The sequence below is a fragment of the Lonchura striata genome, chromosome 1 (genome assembly GCF_046129695.1).
Source record: "Lonchura striata isolate bLonStr1 chromosome 1, bLonStr1.mat, whole genome shotgun sequence".
In the NCBI taxonomy this organism is placed as follows: domain Eukaryota; kingdom Metazoa; phylum Chordata; class Aves; order Passeriformes; family Estrildidae; genus Lonchura; species Lonchura striata.
Genome location: NC_134603.1, coordinates 13,237,394 through 13,248,956, shown reverse-complemented (window position 1 = coordinate 13,248,956; position 11,563 = coordinate 13,237,394). Strand labels below are relative to the sequence as shown.

Here is an 11,563-nt window from a genome sequence, read left to right as displayed (position 1 = left end):
TAACAAATGTCTTAAAAGAGCACATTTAAATGCTTTTTCACAGAAATAACCATTCATTAGTTGCAAAAATGCAGAGATACTTTTTATTCTTTCTGTTTGAACAATATCATTTCAGCAGAAATTTGGGGGGAGAATGTATGATTTTTTTTGTCCCCAAATATATTGAAAAAGGCTAAAGAACAAAATGTTGGGGAGGCAGCTTTTTTTTTGGCAGATAGTAAAATATAAAATATGTGATTTAAAAAAAAGTTGGCTTAAAAATACACACACACAAATAATACAATAATATAAAAATACAGCTCAGCCAATGGCCTCTTAAAATTTACCTTTGGCATTACATTTGGCAGCCTAAAACAAAAGACCCTTCCTATAAACAGAACTATAAAAAAGAGAAGTTCATAAATTAGGTTGCAAGGGGTTGTACAGTCCTTTTCTTGATTCTCCAAACTCCCTTTCTTTCTGTCCACACACATAAGCATGACCAGTGAGGTATATAGAACGTAACACTGTCAGGCATATGCACATTAGAAAAAAGTGCATAAACACAGAAGTTCTCCCCTTTTCTTGTGAACAGGTCGTAACTGTGTGGTTTGTGTCCTTCCCCCCTTGAAAACAAAAAAATTTTTTTTCTTTTTTTTTTTTTCGTTTTTATTTTCCTTACTTTGGCAGGATGAAAATGAACCCAGAGGAATATAAGTGTCCTATTCCCAGCAGCAGTGATCCATTTCCCTTGGCAACATATGTCTGATGCCACAGATACTACAAGGTCGTTGGGTCGCTTTACAACTCTGGGTAACTTCCCACGGAAACATCATACGTCTAGCACCATGTCGTAGTGTTGTTGCTCTTTCTTCCGCCTGCCACATTTGTTGATTAGAACCATGTACAAAGTCAAAAGCAAAACCCAGTAACATGCATAGAGTATTGTGCCAATGATGAGAACTGTCTGTTTTGACTCAGAAAATGGCTTTTTTGATTCCTTGTAAATAGTGAAAATTACGCCACCTAGGAGGATTGTAAACCAAATGGAGACTGGAATGAGTCCTATAAAATTAACTACAATGGTTTTCCTTCCTGACGTGCCCCACCCTGCTTTGTTTATCGTGGCAATTGCAAACATCTTTGCTGGCAGTAAACTTGACATGTACAACACTGAGTAGAGTGACATGAAAACCATGACAATGTTGCCTCTAAGGAAGCTGGCAAAGGAAGACTTTATCAGGCCAACTAACTGAACTGTCAACAGGAAGAGGAGAATGTTCCAGATTTTTCCCCTGTAGAAGAGCTGAATGACTGTGGCAATAAGGAAGAAAGGAAAGAATCCAGTGATTACCGCTTCGTAGGTCATCCACAAATGGTGCTTGTGGAACCACATGGCATTATAAAGCCACTCTCTAAAGTAGGATTTACTCCAGCGGGTCTGCTGATTCAGCCACCTGAGATACTCTATCGGTGTTTCCGTAAGGCACTTGGATCTAGCTGTGTATTTTGTTGCATAGCCCAGACTTAGCACTCTGTTAGTTAGATGCCTGTCATCTCCGAAGCTGCACTGGGAGCCCATAAACTCTTGATTGTACCAATCTTCCACAAATTCATGGAGTAAAGAGTTTCTGTACATTCCCAGAGGTCCACTGATGCACTGTACACAGCCAAAGTAGGATTGACAGGCTCTTTCGATGTTAAATGCCATCCAGTATCTCACACTGCTCAGAAAGGAGATCCAGGAATCATATTTGTTCAAAATCTGAAAAAAAAAAAAAAACTCCTTTTAGATGAGCTCTTAAACCAGAAAATGTGCACATTGGATCAATAAGGAATTTGCTGAGACTAGAGCACCATTAGATGAAATGTGGTGGGAGCCTCACTCCTGTGTTCAGCTCAAGGCAAACCCAGAAGCTATGCAAACATTTCAGCCAGGACATTGACAGGAAGGGTGAGATGAAACTTTCTGTCTGTTTCACCGAGAAGTTCTTTTTTTCCTTGCAACCTTTCCTGTTCTCTACCATGAAATTCCCTTCTTTTCTGTCTCATTTTTCCTTCCCTTTTGCCCCCAGTTAAAGACCTGCTGGATTTAGATTTTACCAAGAGGAGGCGGTGAGTTCATGGCCTCCTGCTGCTTTCCTGCCCTTACACATCTTTGGGACTTACAAGACTCCTGCCAGCCCTCCCAAAACTATGCTGGAGCATGAGAAAACCAGAGCACGTGGTCTTTGCCCTACATTTTGGTATCACAAGTCTGGCCTTAGAGGTTTAACTCTGAACTGTGTCCCCATATGTAGCATTCCTCTGAGGGAGCAACCTGTTCTGGCAGTACTAGCCTGTTACCTTGTCCAAGACATATGGCGATACTCCAGTAGAGCTTTCTTCAGGCCCACATAAATGTGTCAGTCTTTCCCTTCTGCACAACCCAACTGCACATCCAGTCTGAACACTCAGCAGATGCAGATGCACAAATATGTGAATTCACATCCAGGTTCTCAACACACACCTTGTGCCAGAGGATATGACAAGGAAGTGTGTGGATCTTTGGCCTTCCAACTATAAAGCATTGCCCCACAACTAGAAAAAAATAGTCTTTTGCTCTGATGGTCCTAATTTCTGTCAGTTTTAATTCCAGAACATATTAGAAGTAGCAGGGCTTAAGGATAGGCTCAAGCCTGGCTCAAATGTATTTGGTGTATGCTGGAAAATGAACTGGGGGGAAAAAAAGCCCAAAGCCTTCATTTTGTCACCTTTCCTCACAGAGGACATACGTCCTTCCCAATGCAGGTACTTATGAACCTTCACTGTCACAGCTGAACGTGTTCTGCCTCCCTTCACTTGTATTCACACATGCCTAGAATTTCACCTGCATAGGCTGTGTCACCTGGTTTGTGGTCAGTCTGGAGCTCCAAAGGTATTCAGGTTTCTGTGGGAATCCTAATTTCTGTAGTTAAAAGCCACATGCCTGAAATACTTCTGACTACTTGGGCGTTCATTAGCTAATTCTTGCTCATTTACATAGCTCTTTCTCCTCTATCTCCCATAGAAAGCCCAACTGAGTACAGAGGACAGATCATAAGGCTAACTCAAATATTCATATACATTTCTCTTTATAAATTGCAGCAGAAGGAGTTGTATCAAAAGGTAACAAGAGCTTTTTGCAGTAGTAATCAGCCAAACTCTATAATTCTGAAAATCCTAACACACATGGAACTGGTCTGACTTGGAAGTTTTCTATTGCCCTGCCTGACAGAGATGGGAAGGCCAGCAATACACAGAGTGCACAGTGTTTCAAATTTCCTTTTTATTTCTAACAATCTTGGCTGCCAGTAGTAATAAAATTGAAGTGCTTGGGGTTGTTGGACATGGCTTTGGGAGACTTGTTCTCAGTTTCCTGCTCCCTTATAGCTTTTCTTTGGCACCTTGAGCATGCAGCTATACCCAGAGACTCAAAGATGCCACAACAATCCTGACAATGCCAGTGGCCCCCTTTTCACATATAGGGGGCAGAATATTATTTGTTTGCTTGCTATGGAAGTTAAAACCATATAGTGCTCATGTCCAAGAAGAGTTTCCATTCAATGGACAAAAAGGTTAAGGTAAGAGCATCTATAATGGCATCACATATTATATATATGCATATAGTATATACACATAAATTATATTTAATGCTATTTCAGGTTGAGAAATCTGTTGCAATGCAAATAGTTAACCTCTGTTAATCTGAAAATGTTGTACTCACCTGGACATCACCTCCAACTCCTCCAACCATTGGATCTTCTTCTAAAACTTTTACCATCTCCACTGATGAGGCTGGATCAAGCATTGTATCTGAATCACAGACCTACAAGTAAGAAAAAAAAAGAACAAAAATGGGTTAAGGAGTACACTACAGAAGAAAATAAAAATCATGCAAGTGATTATAGTGACTCTAAATGCATATTCTCCTGAACGCAATTAAATCTGACTTTGAAGTCTGCACTGATATTTCTGTTAAAGGTCACTTGTACCAGGCAGCAAGGCATAGTGTTGCACAAAACACAGAGCTTGTTAAGGCTGTGCACACAAACAATCCTCTGTATCAGCTCCATTTATTTTACTGGCACACTGGGCTGGCTTCTTTGAATAAGATATGGGGCACTGCAGAATAAGACGGTGTTTGTGGGTGTGCAGCAGATTCCTGTTGTGCTCTGACATAAAATTTCCCTGCATCAGCTGCACGGTTGGAGCACCCCAAACAAATGTTTCCCACTGCCATATGAGGGAAAGAGTGAGGAGTTAAATCCCAGACACTTGTTATTAAAAAGAAAAAAAGTCAAGTAGGAGTCTGGGAAGAAACCTAATCATTCTTTCACTCACAGAAGAGTTTAGCAATTCATGTAAAATATGTATCTTGTATTTCAGAACAAACTCATTTTTAATTTTAGATGCATGATGTGTTATTAGTAGTGCAGGGATTTGACATTTGATGAAGAGAAATTATTTGCTATTTTTCTCTGGCATTCTTATAAAAAAGTATGTAAGGCCAGAAGGCATGAGTCCTGGAGTTCAGTACTCCAAAAGAGCAAGGCAGAAGTAAATGACACACAAGGCATTTCAGCTACACAAACACTCCTAGTCAACTAAAACACTGTGTACATTAGGAAATTGGCTTTCCCCTGGAGAGTAGGAGGAGGGCTCAGACAGGCTGGCTAGTCTGTGAAACAGCTGGCATTGCTTTCATTCGCTCTGAGGAGAATGACTTGGGCTGCAGTCTGTTTAAAACAAGAGGGTGTCTCCTTGTTGCAGTTGCTGCAGCTGAAAGAACTGGCCACATCGTGTGTGAACTCATTTCACAGACACCCAGGAACTGGAGCAGAGACTGTCCCAGAAACACCTCTCTGACTGGCTGAATCCCACCCTACAAATTCTCATACTGCCTCCAGTTTGTCCCTACATTGCATTCCTCTGACTTCAGAGGGAGTCAGTGGGAGCAAGGCAGTAGCTCTGCATAAACAGCACATTAAGACAGATTCTGCTGGGAGTTTGTAATGGGTATCTTAATTTTGGTGTCCTTTCATGCAAACTTTTAATTCAACCTAAGCCCTCTCACTCCAGGTGAGAGGTAATCTGTACATCTGCTCTATGAAGTGGGAGAGCAGCCCTGGGTCTCTGCTCTGGACCAGAATCAAGAGGAGAGGTTACCCAGGATAGCTGGACTGCATAGCTGGATGCAGCTGGGACTCTGCCAACATCTCCCCTCTGTGCTCACTGAGAGGGGGCCAAGAGGAGAAAGGTGATGAAAGTTCTTATATCTTCATCAGGAGAAAAGCCACAAGCATCTCCAGCTCCCACTAACTTGATGCATCCATCTCCCCTCCTCAATGGCCTCATCCCACAGCATCTTTGTAACCTGGCCAAGGTCTGACTCCAGCTTTAGTGGAAAACTGTCATCAGAGGCAGCACTGGGTGATAGAAAGGGGGAAAAACAATTCTACTGAAGAGGGAAAACACTGCCTATACTTTTACCTGGGTCTTCCTGGACAAACCTGTTGCTGAGTGTTTTGCACAGGGAATCTGTAGTTTGCTGAATTCCCAGGGTGCTCAGGCAGTGACAGGCATGTCATTTCTTTTGACCATGAGTGGTGGGCTGGAATCAGCTGCCTCCCAGCCCCTCTGCTTTCCCTCCAGCACCTGTCACTTGAGCAGCTCTCACACCATCAGATGTATTTACCTACGGTAGAAAGGCCTGCCCATGAGGCACATCACTAATATATTACAGATGAGGAATCCTGAAAACACTGGATTTTTTTAACAAAACACCATCACATGCCCTGGGCATGCCAGCACAAGTAGATATGTCTGGGTTTCTGGGACAAATCTAACAAGCATTATTTTCCATCTGGATGAGGTTTTTGCAGGTGAACATAGGACACACCCAGAGAAACACGGACACTTAGAAGCCCAAATAAACACCGATACCTGCCTAGCCAGGGTGCGCCCAGGACAGCCCAAGAGAAAATTTGCCATCTTTGCACAGAAGGGCCAAGTGACCCAAACATCACTGCTTTGGGTCACAGTTACATGAAAGGAACACTGACCTTAAGGGAGCTGTTCTTTTACTTGCTATAGGCAGTGAGAGTTTATCCAAGCTGCTCTGAGCTGCACTGGACTGTCCACACAGGCATCTCCATCAAGCCAAGATGAATTGCACCCTGGTTACCTCACAACTCTGCACTGATAATACCTGCCAGTTTAACTCCTCTACCTGATTACTTGCACACTCATAAACTCTTCTAGGATGGAAACAAGCCTACACAGTAGTTTTCAGTACTTAATGAGACACCACTACTGAGTAACAGCTTGTTATCTGCACTGGTCTGACTGTTTAGGATTGCCTGTTCATAATTCCAGGGTGTTTTCTAAGAACTGTAAGGCCTACAGTTTTGAAGCTGGGCAGTGGTGCTGACTGGCCACTTTTAAAAATGCTTCATCGTTGATGCAGACTGCTTAGCCCTTGAAATATTGGGCTTGTTTAAAGTAATTTATCCTGGGTCTCCCCAAAGGACCATTTGAAATATCTCAACCTTTATTCAATCATAAAACAGAGACACATTTTAGCTGCATTTTTTTTATGACTCTGCAGTAGCCAGGGCCACCAAGGGGCTGAATTTCTACTTCAGATGTGACTATAGATGTGACTGTGGCATCACATACTACTGCAGACTGTGCTCACAGCAGCACTATAGTCTCTGACAAATTCATTAGAACTTCTGAGCCAGGTCTGGAGTGTTAACTAAACAGAAATGTCCCTTCTATTTTCTGAATTTATGCTATGACTGTTGAAATAGAAACACTTTTTCCAGGTTCCCTGAAAAATACAAGAACTGAACTGAGGGAGGAAACTTGCAATGAATCTGTTTCCTCTCTGTCTTCTCTCTCTGCAATCTGGTATGTCTGTCTGTGTGATTATAAACCCATGCTAATAAAGAAAATCAGCATTTTTATCCCATCATAGTTCCTCACAGCACAAAACCAAAGCGCAGACAATGGGGAGCTTAAGCCCATTGTTTTGAAAGAATAAATCAGTTTCAGTTTGGGAAGTGGTAGAGGATGGGTTTGAAATCTTGGCTTTACTCTCCTAGCTCCAATTACAGAGCGGTTCCTGGCACTCTTCAGTTTCTGCCCCTCCTGTACACTGAAGGGAGACTTGCTGCTCTCAGCCCAGCTACTGGCAGCCTCTCCACGTCCCTAGGACACTGCACGTGGATGCTGTGCTGTGCAGAGCATGCACACACACCCACACAAGGCTGGCCACAGGCCCCAGAAACACATGTGGCTCAGCCATGCAGCAGCCCTGAGCCAGCAGAGAGCACCTCGCGGGGAGCTGCACTGCTGGCTGCTCTGAGTGTGGGAGAAGCTGGGAAGAACTGAGTGTGGTTCATTGGGAAAATCATCTCCTATTCAGTGGGACGAGTCAAATGAGCCTTCTTGGCCTAGATTTCTAAGGAAGGGTCTTCAGTGTCCAGCCAGAGTATCTGATCCCACCTGCTTTCCCTTCCCTTTCCCACAGTCAGCAGGGCTGTTTGCAGGAGCAAGGAATGCTTCCATGTAAGTAAGGCAAAAACATAAAGAATCTTTCAGGGGATCCAAGGCAGCTGGAAAAAATGTGCCTCTGCTGCTTTGGAAACAGGGAGAGAGGACCCAGCCTAATTCATTTTTAAGTGAGTAGTGTGTCATAATGGCCTTAAAGGCCAAGTTGCAGTGAGTGAGGTAATGCAGCTGTAAGTGATGAAGCAAAAGCTCTTTCAGGCTTTAGCTGAAGAAATTTTCTTTCAAATCTACACATCACATTGACCCTTTTATTGAATACTCCACATAGCCTTCAAAGCCTTTAAAATATATCCTCAAATTTTTTACAGACTTCAGCACTTCTCCAAGATATTCCCTAGTGAGACCAAATACCTGTCTGTCTGCTCGTATATGGGGCTACTAACAACTCACAAAATAAAGGCTTACTCAAGACCTTCACCTACAGGAGCAGAGATGGGACTTTCAGGAAGTCACTGGCTTTGTCTGCAGTAAAACCATTTGGATGAGGGGACAGTACTGAAGGCAGGGGAAGGATTTCAGATTTCTCCAGCAGCTGGTGCACAGATTTTAAACAGTCACAGATAGACTGGCCATTTTAAAAGGTAGCAAAATACCCTTTTAACGGTCAAGCTGTTTCCAAACAGACTGAAAGGAGCACTGTGTTCATCAGGGACTAGGATGGCCTCTAACATGCTGCACAAAATATACAAAAGCTGCTTTCTTTCAAAGTGTGTTTGAATTGGCACTGACCTGGTGCTCTAATACCTACCTGTACATAATCCACACTTCTCCCCAGTGCTTTGAATGCTGTGTACATTACTTCTCTTTTTCCACCCCATTTCTGCATGATGCAAACACTTTTGTTGGACAGGACCAGCTGAGATACATGTTGCATGCTCTCTCTGTGGGACTCCTCTGTCTCACCCGGACCTTTGTCATGGAAGTTATTACTCCAGATATAAGTGGCACAACTGTCCCTACCCATGATTTCAGTGAAAATGTCCATCATGTAAACGTCATCTTCTGAGTTCCCATCAATGACCATAACAACTTTAATTCCAGGGTAGGTCAATCTTTTTACAGAAAGTAAACATTTTCTTAAGTAGTCAGGATCTTCTTGATAGGCAGCAATACAAAGGGCAACTGTTTTGTTCAGTTTGATTGGAGTCTCTAGCGACCGTCTCATTTTCCTGTGCTCTAGGTAGGCAAACAGGCTTTGGATGATGAGATGTGATGCCAGGATAGCACCATAGAGTCCAAAGGAGAAGTAGTAGTTGTCTGTTTGGATGAACTGGTAGCCCACGATGTAAGCAGCGGTGATTCCCAGCAGGAGGGACACCCCGAAGAGTGTAGTTCCAAGTATTCTCAGGATGCATATAAACCTCTCACAATACATCTGCAAAGAAGTAAGGAAACCATTAGCAGAGCCACCACTTGCTGATACAAGACATTATAACAGGTGCACATGGCTGCAACACAAATCTCAGCATCAACAGATACACCCTGAGGTCCTAGCTCACAGAATCACTGCATCCCCTTGTTCAACTGAACATCTTGTTGCAGGACTTCCTCCATGTAAAGTACAATCCAGACAGATGTAATGCAGCAGAGATGCTTTCTGCTATTCACAGTGCCCTCACAGAAGGTGCTATCTGTTTCAGGATCTTATTTTGGCAACCTGGACTAGTTGCATAAGACACTGTCATATTATTCTGAGGAGGTTGGAGAAGGGGCTTTAGGGCCACCACTCTCTTCATATGGTCACAGGAGAGCAGAACAGCTGAATGTCTGGACAGCCCCTCCTCATCCCCCATCCATGTCACGACTGCATCCCACCCTGAATTGTTTCTGTCGCTTAGTTATGTTTGCAAAAATATTGGAAAGACATTCTTAAAACAGATGCCTGAATGTATTTATAATTTTTTAAACAGATGTCTGACTATATTTATAATTTATATTTATATAATCAGACATCTGCTTTAAAAGGTCTTCTCAATACCACTGCAAAAATGTATTATTCATATAGTTGTGTACATAGATACATGCACAAGTAAGCATGTGTGTATAGGGGCTAAAGCTTAACTGAGACTAAGTCTGTGGCAAAAATATGCATCAATTTAACAGAGCCAACACTCCACCCTGAACTCAGAAATTCTCTAGGGCATCAGCTGATTCTGACCACTTCTACATATTTAGCTTACCTGGCTATAAAGTCTTCTAATGTAAACTCTGGGCAAACTATGGAGCAACTGGTTGGCATGGAGGCTGCTCTGGCATTCTCAAAACAAATAAACAGTATAGACAGCCAGGCAGGACTCTATTGGTACCTAAATATCTTTTCTGACAATACATTACCCATTTTATGCAACAGTTTTCTCAGAATTGTAAGAAGTTAATGACAGCATTTTCTGCCAATAGATGTATTTTATGTGAAGGACATAAAACAGATGATGTCTGTTTCAGGTTAACCCAGCAAGAGTGTGGCAAGTCAATAAAGCTTATGCTTGAATATTTTGCTGAATTAGGTCCTCTCCGAGTAATAGATTTAATATTTGTGTTTTCTTCTATTATTCATATTTTCCCTGCTGTTACCATCTCACTCATCTGCTGCTCATGTTTGTTTCACCATCTGTTGGCCAAAACTGAAGTTGGAATAGGAATAGGACTTCCTTACATCATATATGTTTTTAACTCTTCCTTGAAAAATTACTACCAAGACACAGCAGCACAGCTGTCATCAACTATATATATGTCTGAAAAGTTATAGGCTTGGAACAAAAAAGGCAACACAGAATCACTTACAATATAAAAATAAATTAGGCAAGCATGAAGTTTGAGGTTACAAAGACTTTGTCTTTTTCCACTGGCTATTTAGGGTCTTGAATTTCAAGACAGGAGGAAGTCTCTTAAATGTATATTTGGAGGCACTGTTAAAGAAATCAGACCCTAGCTCTAGGACTTCCTTGAATACTTAAGGCTGGGCTCTGACAGGTGTTGTAATCATCCACCAGCAAAAGGGACCCTCCCTGTTCTGGCCTGTCTGAAAATCTTTCACAGCAGGGGTCATAAAGATGCCTAATAAAAGACAGCTTATGCTTACCACCACTATAGGTGAATTGAAACTCAGTGCCCAAAATAGACTTGCTTTACAAAACAGATTAAGTAATGGATCCCCTCTAGATTACCTCGAAGTAAAATAGCCCTGTGTGTTTACTAATCCCTCAAGCATGCAAAATGTCACAAACATCAAGGTAAATACTTTGTATTTGCCTCATTTGTATTTTTCTTTCCTATTTGGTGTCCTAAAGTCTGCTTACATTAAGAATTATATGGCTGAAATAAAGAGGATTTACATTAAGATCTGGAGTGGCTACATTTGAATGACTATATATTGTAGCAGGCATCTTTTACATTAATTTGCTATTGTTTTGCTCTACCTATGAAGTGCTTCTGCACAAAGGAAAAAAAAAAAAAAAACAAAACCAAATTCTCTGACTTTGTCATTACAGCACAGACCCTCTCCATTGCAAAAATCCAGTATTTTAAGATCAAGAAATTAATTTCTGGTGTTAATAAAACAACCTTTCTTTTTCCCTTTCTCTGTCAACATTAGGAAAATAAACCGTGTTTTGATCTAAATTCTTGGCTTTCATCAAAGAAACGTTCCCCTTTGTATGTGCAATTGAGGGTTTAATGTATAGTCTTTTAATTGACTGAATCTCAGGAGAACTGGAAAAGTTGCTCAATAGTCTCAAGATTTAACACGAGGTATTGATAGCTTGCCCAGCAGAAATGATCTTTATCAAATTTAACATGCCCAAACAATGGCAAAGAAGCCAAAAGCTCTCCACCCATCTCCAAGAATTAAGCCAAGAAGTTAAAAGGAAATGATGCTTGTACAAGTCTGGGACCAAAAACGAACTGCTGAGTCAAATACTAATACTGAGGCTAGGCAGCAGCTGCTCCAGAGACTTTCAGATCAGACAGTGCTGTTATGATTATCTAGCCT

The 11,563-nt window shown here is 41.8% G+C and overlaps 1 protein-coding gene across 1 annotated transcript; it reads right to left on the bottom strand.

Annotated features, from left to right (window-relative positions):
• Positions 1-585: 585 nt before the first annotated feature.
• HAS2 (hyaluronan synthase 2) lies at positions 586-8,950 on the bottom strand. The gene is made up of 3 exons (XM_021546435.3): positions 8,324-8,950; positions 3,725-3,826; positions 586-1,744 (listed from the first exon to the last, which is right to left on the bottom strand). The coding sequence occupies exons 1-3, from the start codon at positions 8,948-8,950 to the stop codon at positions 812-814; spliced, it is 1,662 nt and encodes a 553-aa protein (XP_021402110.1). The 3' UTR covers positions 586-811.
• Between the last annotated feature and the right edge of the window lie 2,613 nt (positions 8,951-11,563).

Coding starts and splice junctions, on each gene's coding strand:
- HAS2 (XM_021546435.3), bottom strand. CDS start 8,950: ATGTATTGTGAGAGGTTTATATGCATCCTGAGAATACTTGGAACTACA. Junction 3,827..8,323: donor GAAGTGTGGATTATGTACAG/GTAGGTATTAGA, acceptor TCTTACTTGTAG/GTCTGTGATTCAGATACAAT. Junction 1,745..3,724: donor GAGTTGGAGGTGATGTCCAG/GTGAGTACAACA, acceptor TTTTTTTTTCAG/ATTTTGAACAAATATGATTC.